This window comes from Furipterus horrens, unplaced genomic scaffold (assembly GCF_987537825.1).
Source record: "Furipterus horrens unplaced genomic scaffold, mFurHor1.1.pri manual_scaffold_1, whole genome shotgun sequence".
Taxonomy (NCBI): domain Eukaryota; kingdom Metazoa; phylum Chordata; class Mammalia; order Chiroptera; family Furipteridae; genus Furipterus; species Furipterus horrens.
Genome location: NW_028327171.1, coordinates 74,551,984 through 74,577,128, shown reverse-complemented (window position 1 = coordinate 74,577,128; position 25,145 = coordinate 74,551,984). Strand labels below are relative to the sequence as shown.

At 35.7% G+C, this 25,145-nt stretch overlaps 1 protein-coding gene across 1 annotated transcript in view; it reads right to left on the bottom strand.

Annotated features, from left to right (window-relative positions):
• Positions 1-25,145, bottom strand: part of CADM2 (cell adhesion molecule 2) — a 177,949-nt gene that overhangs the window by 142,922 nt on the left and 9,882 nt on the right. The window contains exon 3 of the mRNA XM_090290236.1: positions 10,413-10,583. Coding sequence (XP_090146362.1) covers positions 10,413-10,583 — 171 coding nt within the window. The remainder of the gene's footprint in view (positions 1-10,412; positions 10,584-25,145) is intronic.

Below are 25,145 nucleotides of genomic sequence, written 5' to 3'. Positions count from 1 at the left end.
ACACACAAATTTTTCTTGACCCACATTCCCACCTCTTCAATTATATTCCTTTTTACCAACCCTGCTTTATTTTTTTCCATAAAACTTACCACATAGTATACTATATGTTGTATTTATTTATTTTGCTTTTCTGTCATCTCTACATAGAACAGATGCTATAACAGAAAAGGATATTGTTGGTGGTGATGGTGATTTTGACACTTGGAGACAGTCTTGATTTGTTTTGTTGTTCTTTTCTGGTCACTTATGTAACCTCAGTGCCCAAAACAATACTTGTTACATAGTAGAATAAATTCTTGTTGAATAAATAAATGAAAACAAACATAAGGCATATTAGAAGATTCATGCTTAGATTTAAAGTTTTAGGATTTAATGTAATTTTACATTTCACATACTTCCATTTGTTTAACGTTTTGTTTTCATATCTAACATGTGAATGTGTTTCACTGGACAATTGGATTTAGTAGCCCTGTCTCTAGTTAAAAGAAAGGGAGAGATATTCCTCTGCTTTTCTCCCTGTAGAAACATCAGGAGGCAGGAGGCTGGAAGTAATATTCTTCAGACAAACTTCCCAGGATAAAGGATCCCCTTGTGGGAAACTCCTTCAGCACTTATTTGCTTATTCTTTTCATTTTCACTTTAGAAAGGAGGTGGAAATTAGGTGGAAGCAATTCAATAACATCGCAAAACTCCTAGGGTTATAAATAGCCTCTTGCTCCACCACTCAGCAATCCTACAGAGTTCACTAGCAGACAAACCCAGGGAGCGGTGACTCCCCGTCCAGGCCCAGGAGGCAAGGAGGTAAAACGCCCCATCCAGATGACAGGACTCTACATCCCTCGCCCACCCGCCCCGTTGAAATTATTACCGATATCAAGAGGACTGGGAAAATTCAAAATGACAAAAAACAGGAGAGAGGCAGACAATGGAAGTACGTACTGTGTAGTTGGGAGGTGGTGGGACAGGAAGGGACCGTCAGGCAACTAGGGCAGTTCATGCCCGTCCCTTGGCATGTAGAGCCAGCCCGGCGCATAGGTGTTGAGGAAGTCAGAGACAGTGGGTTTGAGCAGACGCAAGTGCTCACTCACTGAGCCGTAACTGTATGCCTGGCGCTCTGCTAGGTTATAAGTCTATAGGGGTATACCTGCCCTGGGGGAATAGGGAGATGTGTAAATCCTACTTTGTTTTGCTAAGGAAAGGTTGGAAAAGCTAAAAATGGTACAGAGAGGAGGTGACATTTGAGCTGGGCTTTGCAGCTTGAATAGGAGCTCTTGACAGTCAAAGGAAGGAAGACAATGTGCAAAAAAAGAACAGAAGAAATGAAGGAACATGGCCTGCCTCGTAGACATAGCCAGTAGCCCAGGGAGATCTGGCTGGGTGGTGAAGAATGAACACTTTAGTCAGTGGAGCACCATTATCTGTTCAAATAGTGAGCTGTTGTTTGTGGGTCTCTTAGTTTCAGTGTACCCCGGCTTCAGGCACCCCTGGCTGGTTTGGCTCAGTGGATTGAGCATCGGCCTGCGAGCTAAGTGTCGCTGGTTCGATCTTCCAGTCAGGGCACATCAGAGAAGGAAAACTCTGACTCCAAAAAACCTCCGCTGCCTTGCGGCATACCTCTTCAGGGGAAAGGCTAAGGGAGTAAACCCCGACAGAAAATCCGGAGCCGGAGTCCCTAAGGCGGTTTGACGTTGTAGTCAACACCGGCAACTCCTGCGGCTCACCTGAAACCAAGCTGTATTGACTCCGTCTTTCCCTTGGACCCTTCAGCTGCGAAGAGAGGGGGGGTCTGCTGCTTGGGCAACAGCAGACCCTCCATATCACCCTGCCCAGGCTCTGTAGCTTCAGCTTCACTGGAGAGGACACTCCAGCGTCATCGCAAGATGTCGATTCAACACGGGAGGAGACAGATACTGTGTCACTCCCAAGTCGGACTGCAGAGCCATTCTCGGCGGTGCAGATAGACTCTTAAGAAGCTACACCATCGTCTCTCGAGACGGACGGCTGCCGACGACGACGACATTTCACATAAATTCTAAACTTAGTCTATAACTTTAACAAGTAACAAAAGCAAACAAAAAATCTCCAATATTAAAAATATCATGTAATCCAATTCTGAAATACAACATCTTGTGTTCTATTATACTTTTTCTTTTCTATTTTATTTTACTTATTTCAATTCACTCACTTTCATTTTGATAAATATGTATATTTATAGATTTCCTATCCCAAGGGCCTTGCTACCTACTAAAAACAATTTGCTAGTTGTATGAATTAGCCAAGTGACTCAATTTTTATTATCTTTGGTGTCTTCACCTGTCAATTGTGACTAAAGAGAGTAACTACATATCAGGTTGTGATGCTGATGCTCTAACAGGATAACGTGAGATGAGATAATGCCAATGAAGCATTTACCATTGCCCCTAGCCTACTGGAGTGACCTGATTAATATTGTTCTTAACACTTGTAAAGAATATGACATTGATGAAGATAACAGACTTGATATGACCTTGTGTTTATACAAACAGTATATTTCATACAGAAGGTAATAAAAATAGTCTAATTTTCTTTTATTTTTAATTGACATTTATTCATTAAACATTTATTGAGCAGCTACTCAATATTGTCAACTGTACTAAAAACTGTTTTGGGCCCTGGCTGGTTTGGCTCAGTGGATTGAGCGTCGGCCTGCGAGCTAAGTGTCGCTGGTTCGATCTTCCAGTCAGGGCACATCAGAGAAGGAAAACTCTGACTCCAAAAAACCTCCGCTGCCTTGCGGCATACCTCTTCAGGGGAAAGGCTAAGGGAGTAAACCCCGACAGAAAATCCGGAGCCGGAGTCCCTAAGGCGGTTTGACGTTGTAGTCAACACCGGCAACTCCTGCGGCGCACCTGAAGCCAAGCTGTATTGACTCCGTCTTTCCCTTGGACCCTTCAGCTGCGAAGAGAGGGGGGGTCTGCTGCATGGGCAACAGCAGACCCTCCATATCACCCTGCCCAGGCTCTGTAGCTTCAGCTCCACTGGAGAGGACACTCCAGCGTCATCGCAAGATGTCGATTCAACACGGGAGGAGACAGATACCGTGTCACTCCCGAGTCGGACTGCACAGCCATTCTCGGCGGTGCAGATAGACTCTTAAGAAGCTACACCATCGTCTCTCGAGACGGACGGCTGCCGACGAATTGATAGTTGCCATTAGAGTAGATAATGTCATTTTTTATTTTTCACAGAACCTACCACAACAAGGACATATGGAATAGGCACTTGATAAAAACTTGGTTGAATTGAAAATTAAATTTTCTTAAAGTGTTTTAGGTACTTTTATAAATATTTCCTCTAATTTTCATTTGTTGGAAAATAAATGGGCAGTTTTATTTTTATTTTTTGAATATGTTATTGCTGTTCTATTACAGTTGTTTCAATTATCCTCTCTTGCTTACCACTGCTCTGCCCACCCCTCTACTCCCATTTCCACAGGCAATCCCCATCTTGTTGTCCATGTCAATGGGTCATTTATACACATTCCTTGACTAGGCCTTTCCCTTTCTTTCCCGACTTCTCCTCTGCCTCCCTCCTCTCTGGTCACTGTCAGTCTGTTCCTTTTTAACATGCCTCTGGTTTTATTTTGCTTATTTGCTTGTGTTGTTCATTAGGTCCCTCATATAGGTGCGATCATATGGTATTTGTCTTTCACTGCCTAGCTTATTTCATGTAGCATAATATTTTCCACTTCCACCCATGCTGCTGCAAAAGGTAAGAGTTCCTTCTTTCCTTCTGCTGTGTAGTATTCCATTGTGTAAATGTAACACAGTTTTTATCCATTAATTTATCAAAGGGCACTTAGGCTATTTCCAGCACTTGGCTATTATAAATAATGCTGCTATGAACACAGGGTGCATAGGTTCTTTTGATTTGGTGTTTCAGAATGCTTAGTGTATAATCCCAGCAGTGGAATCATTGGCTCAAAAGACACTTCCATTTTTAGTTTTTTTGAGGAAATTCCATCTGTTTTCCACAGTGACTGCACCAGTCTGCATTCCCACCAACAGTGCCATAGGGTTCCCTTTTTTCCACATCCTTTCCAGCATTTGTTGTTTGTTCATTTGTTAACGATGGTCATTCTGATCAGTGTGAGACGGTATCTCACTGTGGTTTTAATTTGCATCTCTCTGATGGCTAGTGATGTTGAGCATCCTTTCATATGTCTGTGGTACTTCTGTATGTCCTCCTTGAAGAAGTTTCCATTCAAGTTCTTTGCCCATTTTTTAATTGGGTTGTCTGTCTTCCTGGTGTTGAGTTATATGACTTCTTCACGTATTTTGGAGATCAAATCCTTGTCTGAGGTATTACTGGCAAATATGTTTTCCCATATGGTGGAACTTCTTATCATTTTGATGGTATTTTTTGGCCATGCAGAGCTTTTAAATTTGATGTAGTCCCACTTGTTTATTTTTTCCTTTACTTCCCTTGCCCAAGGAGATATATCAAAGAAAATTTGCTGCATGGAATATCTGAAAGTTTACTGCCTATGTTTTCCTCTAGGACTTTTATGGTGTCATGGCTTATATTTAAGTTTTTTATCTATCTTGAGATTTTTCTGGAGTATGGTCTAAGTTGATGGTCTAGTTTCATTCTTTTGCATATACCTGTTCAAACCTCCTATAAGCATTTGTTGAAGATGTTATTTTCACTTTATTTTATACTCCTGCCCTTTTTGTAAAATATTAATTCATCATAGACAGATGGGTTTACTTCTGGGCTCTCTGTTCTGTTCCATTAATTTATGTGTCTGTTCTTGTGCCAGCACCAGACTGTTTTAATTATAGTGACCTTGTAATATAGTTTGATATCAGATACTGTGATTCCTCCTACTCTGTTTTCTTTCTCAAGATTTCTGTGGCTATTCAGGGTTGTTTTTAGTTCCCTATAAATTTTTGATATATTTGTTACATATTTGTTATATATGCCATTGGCATATTGGTTAAATCTATAAGATTTCTTGGGTAGTATGGACATTTTAATGATGTTAATTCTTCCAATCCATGAACATGGTGTATGCTTCCATTTATTTGTCTTTACTTTAATTTCTTTCTTCAGTGTCTTATAGTTTTCCAAGTACAGGTCTTTTATCTCCTTGGTTAAATTTATTCCTACGTATTTTATTTTTCTTGTTGTTATAGTAAATGGGACTTTTTCCCCCTAATATCTGTTTCTGATATTTCATTGCTGGTGTACAAAAATGCCTTAAATTTCTGAATATTGACTTTGTATCCCACTATTTTGCCAAATTCACTTATTAGGTTAAGTAGCTTTGTTCTTTGATGGAGTCTATATATATATATATTTTGTACACTATCATGTGATCTGCAAGCAATGACCATTTTAATTCCTCCTTTCCAATTTAGATGCCTTTTATTTCTTTTTCTTGTCTGCTCACTTTGGCTGGAACTTCCAAGGCAATGTTGAATAGAAGTGGAGGAGTGGACATCCTTGCCTGGTTCTTGATCTTAGGGGGGACATTTTTAGTTTTTCCTCATTGGGTATGATGTTGGCTATAGGTTTCTCATATATGTTTTTTGTTATGTTGATGTATGCTCTCTCTATTACCGTCTTGCTGAGTGTTTTCATCATAAATGGGTATTGTGGTTTAGAAAATGTTTTTTTAGCATCTATTGATATGATTGTGTAATTTTTGTCTTTTGTTTTGTTTATGTGGTATATTAGTTTTAGTGATCTGTGAATATTATACCATCATTGTATCCTAAGAATGATTCCCACTCAATCATGTTATATAATTTTTTTAATGTATTGCTGAATTGGTTTGCCAGTATTTTGTTGAAGATTTTAGCACCTATGTTCATCAGTAATGTTGGCCCATAGTTTTCTTTTTTTGTTGTGTCTTTATCTCATTTTGGAATTAGGATAATACTGGCATCATAAAAATAATTTGGGGCTCTTCCTCTTCTTCAATTAAAAATAAATTTTGAGAAGGACAGACATTAGTTTTTCTTTAAATGTTTGGTAAAATTCACCTGAGAAGCTGTCTGTTCCAGAGCTTTTGTGTGTTGGAAATTTTTTGATCACTGCTTCAATTTCACTAGTTGTTACTGGTCTGTTTAGGTTTTTTGTTTTTTCTTGATTCAGTTTGGAAGATTGTATGTTTGTAAAAATTAGTCCATTTCAGCCTGGTTGTGAAATTTCTTGGCATATAGTTGTTCATAGTAATTTTTTACAATTCTTTGTATTTCTATGCTATTTGTTTTATCTTCTCTTTCATTTCTGATTTTATTTATTTGGGTCCTATGCCTTTTTTCCTTGAGGAGTCTGATTAAAAGCTTGCCAATTTTGTTTATCTTTTCAAAGAACCGGCTCCTGGATTTATTGATACTTTCAATTGCTTTTTTTAGTCTCTATATCATATAATTCTGCTCTGATCTTGATGTGTCTTTCCTTCTATTGCTCTGGGTTTTGCTTCTTGTTGTCCCTCCAGTTCTTGCAGATGTAGGGTTAGGTTGTTTATTTGAGATTTTTCTGTCTTTTTTAGGTAGGCCTGTACTGATATGAACTTCCTTCTCAGGACTGATTTTGCTGTGTCCCATAGGTTTTGGAATGTTGTATATTCATTTTCATTTGTTTCCATCAACTTTTTAATTTCTCTCTTGATGTCATTGTTAAACCATTTATTATTTAATAGCATGTTATTCAGCCTCCATAAATTTCAATGATCTGAGTTTTTCCTTAAGGTTGGTTTCTAGTTTCAAGCCATTGTGACCTGACAGGACATTTGATATGATTTGAGTTTTCTTGAATTTGTTTAAATTTGTTTTCAACAAATTTCATGTGGTCTATCTTCAAAACGTTCTATGTTCACTTGAAAACAATTTATATTTTACTTTTTTAGAGTGAAGATTCTGTATATATCAATAAGCCCACTTGATCGAGAGTGTTGTTCAATAACACAATATTCTTGTCAATTCTTTGCTTGAAAGATCTATCAATTATTGAAAATGGAATCTTAAAATTCTCTACTATGAGTGTGTTGCTGTCAATATCTTTCTTGAAGTTCTCCAATGTTTTCCTAATATATTTGGGTGTTCCTATGTTGGATGCATATATGTTTACAAGGGTTATATCTTCTTGATATATTATTTTCCTTCAGTATTATGCAGAATCCTTATTTGTCCCTTTTTATGGCCTTTGTTGTGAAATCTATTTTGTCTGTTATAAGTATTGCTACCACAGCACTTTCTTTTTAATGTCCAATTATTTGTAATATTTTTTCTATCCCTTCATTTTCAGTCCGTGTAGATCTTTTGTCCTAAGGTGGTCTCTTGTAGACAGCATATAGGCAGGTAATGTTTTCTTATCCATTCAACTACCCTATGTCTTTTATTGGAGCATTTAATCCATTTACACTTAAGGTTATTATTGATAGGTACTTATTCATTGCCATTTTCCCTTTCTATTTCTCTCTCTCTCTCTCTCTCTCTCTCTCTCTCTCTTTCTTTCTTTCTTTCCTTAAAGAAGTCCCTTTACCATCTATTGTAATGTGGTTTGATGGAGATGTATTCTTTTAGCCTTCCCCCTGACCCCCAGGAAACTCCTTATTTCACCTTCTATTTTGAATGGGAGCCTTGCTAAGTAGAGTAGTCTTGGTTGCAGACCTTTGCTTTTCAGTACTTAAAAAAAAATAGGAACCAAAGTGGAGAAAAATATCCACCACAGCAATATCAACAACAAATGATCAAAGGTTAATATAAGTGGGATGGGAATAAGAGGTAAAAAAGAACGGATAAGTTAAGAAATTCTAGAGGAAAGAGAAATTATTTTGAGAGGATAGAGGGAAACGAATGCTAAGAGTGAGGAATGAAAACCAAGCTAAGACAGGGAGAAATTAAAATTTAAAATGAAAAAAAATGAAAGGGTAGGAAGAAGACAAAAAGCAGTAGGACAGAGGAATGGTAAAACTTGAGATTTGAAATATGAAAATAGTGAAGATCAAGAAATAAAATTGAAGAAATTCAATAACAACCACCATATCCACACCCAATGAGCAAAGATTGAAAAAGGTAGAGAGACAATAAGGGTTATTAAAAATGGGAAAAAGAATGTTAGATGACTAATGACACAAAAATTGTTTTGAGAGACTAGAGGGAGGAGAAATTGTAAGAGTGTGGAATAGAAACAAGTCATAGCAAGAGAAAAAATAAAATTTAAAATAAAAATGAGAAGGGAAAGGAAGAAGGTAAAATGGAGTAAGAGAATGGAAGAGCAAAATCTGAGATTTTTCATAAACTAAAACATAAAAACTAGCGACATGATCAGCACATACTTGAAGGTAAAGAAATGAGTGTTAAAAAGCTATACAGGAGAGAAAATAATGCAAATCATGAAGAAGACCAAGGTAGAGTTTGTCTCAGTAGAATTCAGCATTTACCACTGTTTCCTCTGGTTGGATCCATCCATGGTAATGTCAGGTGGTGTCCTAATCTGGCCCTAGGCAGCGAGTGCAATAATACAAGTGATCCACAGTCTGGCTGTCTCCTTCATATTTGGCTGGTCCAAGCTGTTCTACCCTGCCAGCTTTCCATCAGTACTGGGTCCAGGAGTGGTTCATTTAATGACCTGCGAGGACTGCCAGAAGCTTCTCCACCTGCCTCCAGAGAAGGCCCCAGGGGCACTATTCAGTCTTCAGAGAAGATGGTGGGTGTGTTCTCTTGTCCCCTTGCCACACTTCTTGGTCTGTCCCAGATTCATTCCAATACTGTATGTTCTCGTAGGAAGTCACTGTTTCTTGTGAGGGATCAATCTCTGTAAAAGGGGCAGCTCTTTTCCATTTGAGGCAGACAGCAGCTCTGTATAAATGCTGAGGCTGGACAAGGCCCTGAACCCCACTTGTTACACATGTCTCTAATCTCTCTGCTCTGCTGGGTTTAGTGGATCACAGCCCAAGGAATAGTGCAGTTTGTAGTGTGTGATAAAGTGCCCTTTCATAGCCTTTTTTTTCTCTCCTCTATAGAAATGTGCCTATTAGGGGACTCCTGAGCCTGGTCTCACTGTTCTTCAGTGTCTGTATTCTCACAGGTGGAGGTTAGGCTTGCCTGTCTGTGAGGGGATCTGCCTGGCTGCAGCAAATCTCAGGCACTCAACTCCTGGCTATATATGCCCCCAGCCTGCTGCTCTCAAAAGAGGCTTAAGCTTAATTCTCCACTCTGAACAGTCCCTTGCTAACCAGCTGTGCTACATTGGGTCCCACAGTCCCTTTAGTGTGACTGTATCCCTCTGAGTTCTTTGTTAGCAGAGTTGCTGCACATGCTTGCATGTACACTTGATAACCGGGTCCTAGTAGAATCTCAAGTCTCACCTCAGCTCTTCCTTTAAAGGAGTTGATGTGAAGCCCCCATGCTGCAGCACTGAGTTCTGGGCTGCCTGTTTCCCATGCACTCTCCCTCCCTAAAAGTCACAGTCTCTCTCAGTCATGGCTGGACATCACCTGTCAGAACCTCCAACAATTTTAGATAAAGTTTCTCTCTGAAGCATTCCCAGATGGCATTGGGAAGACTCCTGCAGCTATATCATAACACAATGTAGTGGTGAGGTGCTTTCCCCACTCCCTCCAGAGAATTTCAGCCTCAGGCAGGGCAGCTCCTGCCATGCTGTCTCTGAAGCCAGCACCTCCCTGGCCTTCTCCTTCTGACCCTGGAGCTCATGGCTCCTGAGTCAATCCACAGCTGCCTCAAATCGACACAGACAGAAGCGCCAGGTTGGGCAGCAGTGGCGGAAGTTGCTCCGCTTGGACAACCCAGGTCACCTACTCCCAGGTACCACAAAGGTGGGCAGGCTCTTGCCCACTCACAAGTATCCCTGCACTAGTCTGTGTACACACACTCATACTCACTCTCAGTCACTCTCTGCTGGGTTTTTGAGTTGTTTGATCTGTGGTTTAGCTGCAAGACCAATTAGGTCTGGGAGCAAGTGGATGGAACTTCTAGCTTTCTAGAATAGTCTAACTTTAAAAGCACAGATAGAAAGCCACATTTGCATGTAACAAAGTTACTTTCATGCAATAAATCTCATTAATGTCCTTTTCAGATTCCCAACTCTCTGATTGTCTTGAAATTACTACTATTCCTCCCCCTCCCAAATGTGCACACATACATCAAGCCACAATTAGGAAGGTAATTAGGATTTTTAACCTTTTGATGCCTCTTTTTTTTTTTCCTTCAATGTAATGATACTCAGCCAATGACTACTTCCTTTGAACATGAGTAATACTATTGAGGGTAGTTCTACTTCATTTGGCTGTACATCTTGCTGCACATTTTCTGTAACTTCATGTAATTTTGAAATGATTTTAAATGTAGATAACGAGAACTGCTGCCAAGATAAAGGGGGACAAAAGAGCATTTACTTACAGTGTATTTCTAGCACCTGCATGGCCACCTGAGGAGTAGCATTGAGGGATTCGTGATCAACCCTGCAGATTACTGCCACGCCATCATCGCTCCTGTCCACTCGGAAGTCCAGGGTGCTGCTGACAGTGAAAGTCTTGCGATTTGCATCCTCCTCTTTTAAATATTTTACATCTGAAAATAAAATAGAAATTAAAAATTTCAATGACAGTCTCTTTCAAAATGTAACGGAGTCTATGTGGTGAAATGGGAACCCTTTTGCACTGTTGGTGGGAATGCAGATGGTGCAGCCACTGTAGATAGCAGTATGGAGATACCTCAAAAAATTAAAAATGAAACTCCCTTTTGACTCAGAAATCCTACTTCTGGAATATATCCAAAGGAACCCAAAATAATTATTTGAAAGAACATAGGCACCCCTATGTTCATTGCAGTGTTATTTACAATCACCAAGATAGAGAAGCAGCCTAAGTGTCCGTCATAGATGAGTGGATAAAACAGCTCTAGGGTATTTCCAGTCAGATGTAAAATAAGGGGAAAATTTTACCCTTTGTGACAGTATGAATGGACCTGGAGAACATTATGCTAAGTGAAATAGGCCAGTCAGAGAAAGACAAATACCATATGATTTCACTCATATGTGGAATCTAAGGAACAAACTGAACTAACAAAAAAATGGGGACAGATTCATAGATAGAGAGCAGTGTGAGAGCCAGGGGTGGGGGAGGTTAGCAGGTGGTGGGATTGAGCAAAAAGAAAAAAGGACTCATGGACATGGACAGCAGTGTGGTGATTGCTCTAGGGAATGGGGAATAAGGGAACTAAATGGTAATGGAAAAATATAATGAAGATTAAATTTTAAAAACTCTTATTGGAAGCAACTTCTCCTTATCTTTATACATTTTTAAAATGGAAATATGTGTTACTTTAACATTCACTCTATTTGAACTTAAGAAAATAAAAATACACTACAAAAATAAACTTTAAAAGTTCAATATAGAAAGAACATGATGGGACACAGCACTTTCATTTTTTAGGGAAAGATATTTCTTATACACCCCTTGAAAAATTAGGCCATTTTACAATATTAATCTCTCTTCTTTAGATTTCAGTTTTATTAAAGGGTAATCTTAATTCTCTGAACCACAAGCATATTTGGAAAGAGCATTTTCACAACTACTTGGTTATGCCTAAAGGAAAGTACAAGGTACCATTTGAAATTTTAACCTGAACAAGGTGAGGTGGACATATTGCTAAAATATCCCTAAGATGAGAAAGTTGTCATCTTAAGTAAAGAAAATAAGTTAGACAGTCACCTATTTTGAATATTTAAATATATATATTTGCTGTGAGATTTACATTGAGATAAATGTTCTTCACTGGAATGAAGAATTCATCTCAACACAGATGAGAATAGTTCCCCCAAGGTGTGAATTTAGTCATCAGTATTTAAATTTACTGTGAATTATTTAGACTCATCAGTAAATGGTGCAATTAGAAATTATTTGTTCTCTGTGGTAAAGAGGTTTAATAATATTTTCATTTAATTTGAAATTTCTCAAGTCTAAAGTAGGTGATAAGAAGAAGGCAATTTTAATGAATTAGAAATAAAAATCATTGACAGATTAAGATATCATTATAATAAGAGCTTAAATATAGTTGTGGGAAAATACTGTTCCATTTTCTCACACTGAAATTTCAAATGAACGCTGATATTTTCAGAAAAAGTTATTTCACAAAAAGTGCATAAAATAGTTCCATTAACTACGTATTAAATAATTTATTTAAGCATTTATATTGACAACAAGTTAACATAAATTCAGCTCCTCCATTTATGCTCTATGCACCATTTTACTTTAAAAATAAAATTGAATTTGATGTATTTGATGGGCATACATTTGATGCTTCATTGAGTTTTACTTATTTGCAAGAGGTATTACTTTATCTTATTGATTTTAAAAATAAAAATAAGGTAAATATTAATAAACAATAAATTAGGTAAATGTTTTATGTCTTGTTCTTGAAAATATGTTTATAATTTGTTTACAATTAGGAAAAAAACCTAATTAAGATTTTACTACCAAAAAAATGTGTTATATAAGTTAGGCAGTTTTTCAGAGTTAGAACAACCTGACATTTTAATAGGTAGGAAGAATATAAAATCTAAATTCTGTCTTTCAACTGCAAAACAATCATACAAAACATAGGGTTTTTAATAAACATGTATCTTATGAAATATCCTATGAAATAATTCATAAAAATATCTTGAAATAATCAGTCATTTCTGAGACTTTTGCAATTGAAAATTATTTTCAACCTCAGTTAAAAAAAGTTAAAGTAAAAAGATGAAACGAGCTCTTTTGTTAAAATAAATCAGAATATTATAGATGCATTTAGAGTTCCTTGTTACATTAAAAATATGAAGCTCTTTAATTTTTCAGTGTATCATATATTTGTATAAAATGTTGCATTGTTATTACATTTTATAGTTTTTTTTTTTCCATAAGTGTGTAGCCAATATTTTTTTGTTCATAGCTCGAAGGGTTGGCAGTGTAAGAAAATTTAGATCTTTGGACAAACCATTTTTATAAGTATGCTATACAACATCTAAAATATTATTCTAAAATATTGCTGCTAGTTGTTTAATAACAGCTGCATTTTAAGAACACACACATCTGCTTCCTTTAGTTGTTTTGGTTTCCTGTACAAAAGCATCATGTCATGTAATATTAATTGGACACACAAAATCTAATAGCAATGATATATTACATAAAAATTTTAATAACATTCAAATAAAATATTCAACAGTATAATTTGTTGTTTTAAATATTAGCTTATGTGACAGCTTTTGGATTACTAGAAGGCAGAAAATGAACAGGAAAATATATTGAAAAGAGTCAATCATAATATTTTTTCTATATTTTATGCTGACCACTTACTTCCCAAACAAAAATAGTAATTAAAATTATCTCTATTTTCAATTCCTAGCTTTATAAAATGACTGATACACTATACAGTTACAGATAAATAGAAATTTTATTTATGTTGCATAGTTAATTTGTTGATTTCCTGTGTACCATTTTATGTTTTGTCCTGTTTTAGAGAGTTACATTTTTTCTCCTTTGTCATATCACTACCAGACATTGTGATAGAGAACAATTTCTAAAACTAGAGTGTGGTTATTAATCACTTTGGATCTTATTAAAATGCAGATTTTGACCACATATGTTTTAAGGTGGACCCGAAAAGTCTGCTGCTGGCCAATAGACTATAGTTTTAGGAACAAGGGTATAGTGGATACGTGGACACCAGAGATATAACCAAAGGTAAAGAGGGAATATTGGAATATTCAGACTTACTCCGCACACCTACCTTCTTTCCTTTTTTTTCTCTCTTTCTCTCTCTCTCCCCCTCACCACTCTCTCCCTTCTTTTCTTTATTCCTTCTCCCCCCCTCATCTCTTTTCTTAAGCTTCCATTGTGCATTTACTGTTTTAAAATATATATTTTTCTTTTTCTTACATTTATCAAAATAAGCATTTCATATTTATATAATTCATTGGTGCAAAAGATTCTGGGCATTTAAGTACTATTTCCTCAATAATCAGGACACTTGTTGTTCATGCTCGGTGGCAGTTGAGAATTGTCTCATTATAATATTGTGATTACATTGTATTAGAAAATTTTAATAATAAAAATGTTTTTAAAAATCTACCTAGGAAAATTCTTTAAGTATACTTATCAACATAATTTATTTTCTTAAACACTTCCTGACAAAACGTCAAAAAATACCAGTTTTTAAATTATGTATGAGACTCGGATTGTAAAATAGCAACTTGCTTCTATTTGGGATTTTAAGTTGTTTATCTCATCAAGAGCTATAGTGGGAAAAAAAAAAGGCAGATGTGTGAGTTAGACTGCTAGACTACCCCCCCAACCCGCCCCCAACCACCACCACCATTACCACTACCACGAATCATTAAGTTTAAAAGTCCTGAGTCAGGTTAGTCAAGGAAGAAAACAACAGTCATCTAGACTTTGTACATCTAAATCTTTTCATAAAATACCAGATCTCAGGAGCTACCTGTCCACATCCATATAGCTATAATACTATTCTGATACATTTGCTTTCTTCACTTTTGAGATTTTGATCCCATTTAAATAGACCTGAAAAGAGATTCTCATTTTTGTAAAGGGAAAAGGTGCTCTGCATCCATTCTGTGGCAGCCCTCTGGATCAAACCTGAACCTAAGGTGGACCAGTTTCCTTTTAATCCAGGGTGAGGCCTACAGGCCTCTCTAGAAACAATGCCATACTTAAATACATCTTCTGCCTTGTTTCCAGTACTGAATGTGCCATTTACTCTCATCATCTGGAGATATCCTTTACAAATCATTTAGGATATTATGTGGCTTCTCCTGACCTATTTGTGCCTTCCATTCTCTGACTATTCACCACCATCATTGCAAGTTTTCAGTATATACCCCAGATATTCATGCTTATCTAGAACTTGAATCTTACTATTATTTTCATAGTCAGGGTTTTTTTAAAAGAATTTCTTGATGTATCAGATGGTAATTTTATTAGAAGAATTCAAGGAATTTGCTCTGAATCCATACCACTGTTACATACCACTGTTATTAATGGTATGTTAACAATAATGATTTGACACCATTGTTAGTAAGTTGGCTGCATTTCCTTTTGCAAAAAAAAAAAAAAAAAAAGAAACAAAGAAAAAAAGAACGTAAGAAAAAAGAAAGGAAACAAAAGAAATTGTGAGCATTATATGACATAACTTGGCTTTCTTGTCAAAGAGTGACCATATTAGACAGCTGGATAGGTTACACAATTATTGCTTTAAAAAGTTTTATAGATCAATAGTTCTAAACCAAAAACATCACTTTTATAAGATAACCAACACTTCTGTCATTTTTTAAAATTGTCATACAGTAACTTTATCTGGTTAACTCATTTATTAACCGAGATGTTTATTTTAAAACCAGTTTGTCTTAGATGGAATGCCATTGTGTTTTTCCTTCAATTTAAGTGTTAAGAGGTACTTTACAAAGCATTTTCCTTTATTAGTTAAGGTAAGAATTTAATTTTATATCAGCTTTAAACTTGCTCCAGACCAAAAATATTGCAGGCCAGTCTTAGAAGATATAATAGAATTTTAAAATCTGGTAACCACAATCGCTTTTTCACTGGAGAAAACTGCACAACAAAGGCTTGAGGCAAATTCCATCATTGCCCATGAGTTTCCATCATATGACAGCAAAGGGATAAAACCCTTTTCATAATACTTCTCTTTGATACAGAGGGACAGTCATAATCTTTGTTTTTCAAGCTATGGCTCTGCTGACAACAAGCAAAAAAAAAAAAAAGAATAACCATTTTACTTGGCAAGGGATTGTACTGAAATCAAGTTCTTGTTAACAGATTTCAAAAGCTCAAATGAGCAAAATGACATTGATGGATAAGATGTACTTCATTTGTTTAATATTCTAAAACCTCTTTCAATTTATTTAGACAAGCAGAATGTTATACTTTTTATCAAGTTTGCTTTAAGTGTTTTTCCACAGGTCTGTATTCAAAGGTACTATAAGAACCACTGTATAAATCTTGCTGTATATACCCTTGAGCCAACTAAAGTCAGTCCATACACACTCATCTAAAACACATGAACTCAGAGAGTAACTCCCTTTTCTAACTGTCAGGACCAACAAACATTAGGCCTCTTTTGTACAAGTGGTTGTGGACATGATAATTAACTGATCTTATCTCTCTCTTTGAAGTAGCTAAACATTACTGATAAAAGCTTATAATGACCCATCATTGGCAAATATAAAAAGTTTTATTTTAAAAATTTTACTTTCGGTTTCTTCTTACTTTTCTACACTAATATGGCTGCTGCTCCATATTCAATAACATTACCTTTACACTAATCAGTGATTTTTGTATTTACTCAAATCCTTCTAGAACAAAATGAATTATAGAACTCACTTTCCCTCAGAAACATAGGATCAGTTCAATTTCTGCTTGATGGCTTAGGAACAATACTTAAATATCTATTAAGATTTAATATGTGAGAATGCTAAGAGCAATATTGCTCAGTCCAAGAGAACAATCAATAAGGAGTAGAATCATTTTTCTTTGAAAATTATTGAGGTAAAATCTTAGATCACTTTCACCCAAATGATGGATTAAGTCTATATTTATTTTTCTTTAGTTTTCTGAAACTTAGAAGAATAATAAGATCTGGATTGCTCAGTCCAGGAGAACATCCAGTAAAGAAGAGTGTCACTGCCTTTAAAATTATTAAGATAAAGTCTGAGACCGTTATATTTCATATGATTCATTCATTCTGTATATAATATACTTGAGCTCTTATCCCTGTGTTTGACACCACATCACGTTCTGTATAAAAAGTTAAATGAGAAAACCCTGGCTGCTGTGGCTCAGTGGATTGAGCGTTGGCCTGCGAGCCAAGTGATGCTGGTTTGATACCCAGTCAGGGCACATGACTAGGTTGCATGTCAGGTACCCAGTTGGGGGTGTGGGTGAGAGGCAACCACACAGTGATATTTCTCTCCCTCTCTTTCTCCTTTCTCCTCTCTCTAAAAATAAATAAATAAATAAACAAAACAAAATAAATAAGTAAATTATTTAAAAAAAAAAGTTAAATGAAGAAAAATGATCGAAGCCTAACAAAGGAGACATATATGTCATTATAGTATCTAAATATTTAAAAAGACTAATGGTATGTTCAAAATACCAAAGAGGATAACACTGTAAGTATTAAATTGTACAATAACAGTTAAGTATCAGGTCTCCTCTCTGATTCTCACCCCATCACATATCTCTTTAGAGAGGAGCATGGGAGATAGACTAGAAGAAAAATTGTTACTCAAAAAAATTAATTAATAAGTGTTGTGATAACCCAAGACAGGGAGTAGCTTGTCCTCAAGAAAATCTTCTTTATTGTAATATGACGTTTTAAAAATAATTAGAATCAATATGATTATTACTTATTTCTATTTCTGTGTTATGTCCTTTTTGCAGATGTCTTTGAACCGCAGTTTTGGGCGCCCTGTCATCCTCTTGCCTTCTGCTAGCTCGCCGTAGAGGAGGTCTTTGGGGATACGGCCTGCATCCATTCTTTTGACATGGCCAAGCCACCTGAGGCGTCTCTCGCTAAGAACTGCATGCAAACTGCTCATATTGGCTCGCTTCAGCACCTCAGTGTTGGGGACCTTATCCTGCCAGGCGACATGCAGGACGCGTCGCAGGCACCTCATGTGGAAGCTGTTGAGTTTCCTTTCGTGCCTTGCGTAGGTGGTCCACGTCTCGCTGCCATAGAGGAGAGTGCTGAGTACGCAGGCTTGGTAGATGCGCAGTCTGGTTTTCTCAGTGAGGCTGGAATTGTTCCACGCTCGCCGGTTCAGTCTGGCCATAACTGTGGCTGCCCTGGCGATTCTCCGATTGACCTCCAAGTCGACTGACAGAGAGCTCGAGATGGTGGACCCGAGGTAAGTGACACAATGCTCCATCAATCTCAACACATGGGAAGTTCAAGCAGACGACCGCCTAGCCTGGAGGCTCGCGGTCAGGCAAGGTACGTCACGGGCAGAGGCTGCGCGCAACGAGGAGGCGGTCCAGAAAAGATCGAGGCGGAAGCAGCGTCAGCAGCAGCAACAACGGCCATCTGCCTTCACCTGTACCAAGTGCGGCAGGGATTGTCACTCCCGAATCGGACTGCACAGCCATTCTCGGCAGTGCAGATAGACTCTCAAGAAGCTACGCCATCGTCTCTCGAGACGGACGGCTGCCGACGACGATTTCTGTGTTACAAATATAATAAGCTAATAAAAGTAGCAGTCAGTATCAACAAGGCCTTCCTTTTACTGTCTTCCTCTTACTGATTCATGAAATGTAAAGGTAAATCTTTAATAGTTTGTGGAATTTATCTGGGACACTTTGAGCTTAGTTTATGCTTTGCAAATTGTTCATAAATACAAAACTCCAAAGAGGTATGAAAGGTAAGAAATAGCAGCCTTTTGTAACTCTAATTCCAAAACCCAAATGTTTACTAGGGACTTCTTATTATTTTATACCAAATAGACTTACAGTAATAAAATCTAAAAATTATATCTAAATGTTAAAATAAGTTTGTAATTCTCTATAGTGTCTGTACTTGATAAATTTGAATTCATAGTGTTTACCAGAATCAAGTTTGCCTTTTAACAGTTAATCTCCCTCATGTAGGTTTTTTTTTTCAGACATTCGTTGCTCATAAATTGCCATGTTCTATAACGTGTGACTGTAGGCAGTTGTGATTAAGCCAGAGGAGGTATCTGACCCCACAGTGCTAAATCTCCAGAAAAATTTATACCCCTATAGAAACTATATAATTAACTAGTCTTTCCAGTTTTCTACCATACATCTTAAGGATTTAAAGAACTTGAAGAACTCAGTGAAACCTACATACACACAGACACACACACACACACACACACACACACACATTCCACTGCTGGTCCTGAAAAACCTATTATTTAAATAATATAGGAGAAAGCATGATTCATTAGGTAGAGAAAATATATGCAAAATTGAGGAAGAAGCATTTAGCTGACAGGATCTAAATCATTAGGAAGCTACTCCATCAGTGAAATTTTAATATTCAAGGATAACTTTTATTGTTATAATTAGGTTCCCTCGTGCTCCTTTCACTTGACAATGACCAGGGAAACCTTACAATAACATTTTTTCACTTGCAAATAGGTCAAGTGAGCCTCAGCACTATTAACCAAAAGTCTGGACAAGATCACTTAACATCTCTCCAAAAAAAAAAAAAAAAAAAAGTTATATTCTGTGCACAACTTCTCCTTAAGCTGAATAAAAAAAATTATACCATCTAACTGAAAAATTTTAAAAAGATATTATCTTACTCTAAGCCTGATGCCTTGAGGTAGTCACTATATCTGTGTAGATTATAATGTTCTTTCTTCTCTTAAAGATTAAAATATTCCTTTTATTTTACATTGAGAAAGGTATTTTCTTAGCAACATGTCATTTTTCAATTTCAATTACAAGGTTCATAAGGTTCAATGTACTTCATATAGTCATAAAAAAGAGAACTTAGAACTTTAATTTTGTTTCTCTCTTGCTTTTAGACTATTTTTCACTTCTATTCACCATCTCCGTTCTTAACTTTCTTTTATTTTTTTCCTCTAGTTATTGTTAATTTTTATGATTTTGTGTAGTGTTAAAACCCAGTACTGTGGCAGAGTATGAAACATTGTAGATGATTAATAATATGTTCTGAATTAATTAAAATGATGGCCATTTTAAGTCAAGTAAATAGAATCATTCCATGTCACCATGTGTAATTTGGGACAGTTGTATCAATTTGTCATCATTTTTCTTTGGAGCAGATCTCTTTTGAAATTATTTTATCACTTTCCTGAAAAATTAAAGATGTCATCTAAATAAGTGAGGAGTTTCCATTTTGGGACAGTACAAAAGTGACTGATAGATTATCAAAAAGTGGCAATTAGATATACTAAATGTAAATAAATAATTTTATCTGATTCAGTTATATTGTTATGCTTTTCCACTTTTCTTGACTATATGGATTGTTACTGTTTTCTTTTACATATTTCTATATTTACCTTGTTTTTGTTTTTATCCTTTTTACTATTTTCCATAGGCATGATAATCTTAGTGAAGCCCAACTAGATTAGAGTTCCATGAGCCAGAAATCCCTAAAGATGAGAGTTCAGATATATTTAACTGTAAATAAAAGATGAAAAAAAGAAGGAAAAGGAGGAGGAGGAGGAGGAAAAGAAGAAAAAGAAGAAGAAGAAGAAGAAAGGAGGAGGAGGAGGCAGATGAGGGGGAGGAGGAAGAGGAGAAGGAGGGGGGAGGGGAGTGGGGAGGAGAAGGAGAAAAGATACTGACATCATTAAGAAAAGCTGAATTAAAAAATAACTAGATTAAAATATATCAGATTATTAAATTTTTTAAAAGATTTATACATGATCTCTTTCATATAAAGTTCATAAAGAAAATAGGAACAAAATAAAAAATTATCTATGTTTATTAGAAAAAAGGGGAATTATAAAATAATTTTATCTCTTCTAGAGGCAAAAATAAAAGAGATTTTGAATATAAAGTGTTCAAGAAGAGAAATACAAATTTCTTCTATAAAAATATAAGAATGAGATACAAATAATTAGTGAGAATAAATGAAGGAATATACTTGAAATATAATTATTAAAATAACTTATGAGTCAACATTGTGAAAATGCATGACTATAAGAAGAAATTAGGACAACTTCTGAAACATCAGCATAAGGGGCTCTGCAGACTCCCTCTCCAGCCAAAAAAATAGGAACTAGTGAAAATTATATAAACACACACGCACGCACACACATTTAGGGTTTTTAAAAATTGTTATAAGAGCACATAGCAAATAAAAAAACAATATTCAAGAAAATCTGTTTACTCTTAGTAAGAACAGCTCCCTGACTTTACCACACTCCCAAATCAGCATGAGTGAATGTAGGCAAGAAGATGGGGTTTTTCCTTGATTCTAGCTCCCAATCAAGGGCCACATATTTTCCCAGGAAAGGAAGGCAGCCAGTATTTCTTATTCCCTTCACTTCTACATTTGGTTGCAGAGACTACACTACAGGTAAGTGTGGCTGAGAAATTGAGCCTTTCTTCCTTTACCCAAACCCCACTTGCAGGCCAAGAATACAGACCCTGATGTTTCACACCTCACTTTATTCATGGAGTAAAGGTTTCAAGCTGGAAAAGCAAGCCAAAAAGACAGAGTTTACTAGGACTTCCCTAACATCCTGCTTGTAAAATAGGAGTAATTGTACTTCAAAAGAAGAAGGCCATGCTCCCAGTTCAGAAGGAGTATCATAGAAATTTTTCCCAGAGGACAAGACACTCCATAAGAGATTTCTAAAACTCTCTAGGGTATCTGACCATTTGGAACAGAGTGTGGATAATCTCAAGGCTAGGGCTCCCTTGAAAACTATGAAGATTTGATGGTGAGTAAGTAAAAAGAGAGTGGTAGCTCCCTGAGATCAATAGGTTAATACTGAGGCCAGTTAGATTGTGAGAGGAAACCAGAGAAACAGCTAGAAAGAGCCTTATCTCAAAGAAAACCTCTAAGGCTGGAATCAAAAAGAAAAAAATAGATAAATAAAAAACTCCAGTAAAGCATTCTCAATTTTACTCAATCAACTATGAAAACATTTATGCACAGGATATTGTTAAAAACAAGAGAGAAATCACTTGACAAGTAGTGGAGGAGAACAGCTATTCATAGTACCAACAGAGGTAGATAGCTTAACAAAGACATCAGGGAAAGAGACAAGAGAGCCCTGCAAAAACCATTCTCATTCCCAGAGTGACTATCCATATGCACAAGGTTGTGCACTTTGTGTAACATCATAGGCTTTGCATTGCAGTAAAAACAGTCCATATAAGTCACCAAACAAATACATAAGCAAACAACAAGGTGCAGGGTGAGATCAGCATCCAGAGTCACTCAATATATTATCTAAATGTCCTACTTTCAACAAAAATCATGAGACATGCAACATAAGACAGTGTGACTCCCACACAGGGAAAAACAAACATTAAAAACTGTGGATAAGAAGCCCCAAAAAATGAACTTAACAGAAAAAGACTTCAAATAATTCATGTTAAATACATTCAAATAACTAAAGGAAACCATACTTAAAGAAGTAAAACAAAATAATTGTAAACATCAATAAAAAGGGTGAAATTATAAAGCAGACCAAATGAAGACCTGGAGTTGAAGATGCAGTAAGTAAAATGAAAAATTTAGTTGAGGACTCAATGATAGTTATGAAGCAAAAGAAATACAGATCAATACAGATCATGTATTTGAAGAAAAGGAAAAAAAGAAAAGAAAAATTAATGAGGGACTCCATTAAACACAACACTTAGGCAATAAGAACACCAGAAGAAAAGTAGAAAAAAAGTAGAAAGAAAAGATTAGAAAAATGTTAATGAAATACTAATCTAAACTTAACATAATTTTATGAAAAACATTAATCTACCAAGCCAAGAAGCTCAATGAATTCTAAGAAGTTTAAATATAAAAAGATCTACATCCAGAAATATCATAACAAAAATGTCAAAGGACAAAGAAAAAAAATCAATCTCAAAAGAAGAAATAGAAAAGAAATTTTCACAGAGGAACTACAAAATATTAACTGATTTACTTCCCATCAGAAACTATAGAGACCAGAAAACAAAATGTGAAATGGTAGGGAAATCAACCTGTCTCCATAATATTATGTGTCAATCCATTAGAAAGATGTAACAATTACAAACATATGGACATCTAAAACAAACCACTCAAATAACAGAAAACAGAAAACAAATTACCTAGTAAAGCCTTTCCTAGGTACATACCCAACAGAAATTTAAAAAAACCTTCTATACATAAACTTGCTTCTAAATTTTCATAGCAGATTTATTAATGATAGACAAAAAGTATGAAAACTCAAATTTCCATCAATTGATGAATGGGTAAATAACATGTAGCATATGCATATAAGGGAATATTAAATGAAAAATATTCAATGAAAAAATAACAGGGTACCATATGTTATAATACAGATGAACCTTGAACACATTATGCTGAGAAGGTATTCAAAATATGGCATAATTTCATTTATATATAATGTTTAAAATGGGTAAATTTTACACATAGGAAGTAGATTAATGGTTTCCTATAGATGGGGAGGGAAATAGAGAGTGATCACTAATAGGTATGACATTTCTTTAGGGTGATCTAAATGTAAAAATTGATTGTGGTGAGAGTCATAAAACTGAAATTACTAAAAACCAATGAATTGTAAAATTTAGCTAAGTTGATGGTATATTAGTTATCTCTCAATGAAGCTGTAATATAAAATAAATAAAAATGGATAATATCTTGTTTGGCTTCAGTTTAGGAAGTGTACAAATAATGAACACTAAAGAATTATTGAATGAAGAGAAACAAGATTGGTCATTCTCTTGGAAGATAAAGGCTATATGTAAGACTACTTTCAAGAAACAGAGTATGTAGTGTTCAAGGTAGTAAGTAAAATAGAGAATGAAATGTGATTACTACTTTATTATCCAATGTTAATCTATACTACTGGAAAATAATCTCAGTAAAATAATCTATCTAGAATTTCCCATTACCAACACAAATAGAAGAAAGGTTACCAATGCATTTAGCTACTGCTACACTAAAATGTCAATTAATACTGTAAAAAACTATTTGAATCTAATGAATTTTATTGATCAAAAATTAAAGGATCACTTTTAGAAAGATCTAATTTACAAATTTTATAAAATACCCTAATGAGTTCAAAGAATATTGTAAGCAAAGTTGATCAGAACAAGATGTTCTCTCCCAGATTTCACAAAAATCATTAAGAATTTGATTTCCATGAAAAATCTAAAGTGAAAGAATAGGAGGGACTTTTTTCACAGTGTGTGAAGAAGCCATAAAGGATCCTCAGGAAATAATCTAGGAGAAGTTGAGCCGCAATTGAATCCCTCCTTTAGCAGATGAGAGCTAAAAAGCTAGCAGCTTTCAATATTTACCTTATTATAATCTCAAGACTGCTTATAGGTTGATGAGTCCTAAATTATTGAGGTGTGTACTTCTTAACCCTTAAATTAAAAACATAAATGAAAAAAGTAGAGTTCAAGAAAAACTTTTTTTGATAGAATGCTTATTCTTGACAATGAGTAAAATCCATTAAATAATTATCTTTATTTAGCTCATTATACACATGCTAGAACTTTTCTTTCCATTCTCACAATGTATAAGAACCTATAACAGCACTGAATTTTGTGGTTAAATAAAAAATTTCTAACTTTAAAACTACCAAACTTATTCATCTAAAATATTCTGCCAACGTGAGTATAAATACATTTCACTCCCATTTACATTCATTCTTTAAAATTTATTATCTCACCCCAAAACCAGCAAGCAAACCAAATTAAGATACTCTGTCATTGAAATAAAATATTTCAAAAACAAAGACAGAAAGTCTTCTGCTTCCAGCCTAGATGGAATAATAGAGACAGATTTACCTCTCACCAAAAAAAATCACCGTTTTCAAAATATTGAACATTATAACGATGGACAGTGATCCTTGAAAATTGAGAAAAAAGTGAGGTAAATGCTAAAGTTTGTTCTTGCTTAATGCGTTGAAAGATTTTTAAGTTCTGGGCCTAGAGGAAAACCAATGTAGAACCTGGTGGCCTCCTGAGGTAAGGAGGTAAAGCTGGGTTTGTTGGAAGGCCAACGTAGCTCAAGCTTGCTAGGGCAGAATATCAAAAGGAGAGGGCTGCACAAATTGAGGACTCAGATATCTTCAGTGCCCCTTCCAGTATTCAGCAAAATAAATACTGACCAGTGCATCTGAGAGATAAAACTGAGGCTGGAGAAGAACCACCTACAAGGATTAGAGGCAGTACTATATGACGCTCACAAAGAACTGGGAACAGTGCCTGTTCTAACCGACTTGACTGGTGTACTGGGTGCTCAGAAGGATTTTACCACATTAATGAGAAAAAAAATATTCTTAGAATAAATACTGTTTGGTCTCACCTTAATTTAAAAGGAACTCTAAAAGGATTCAACTCTTTCTAAGTAACTTAACCAGAAAAAAAGCTTAAGAAT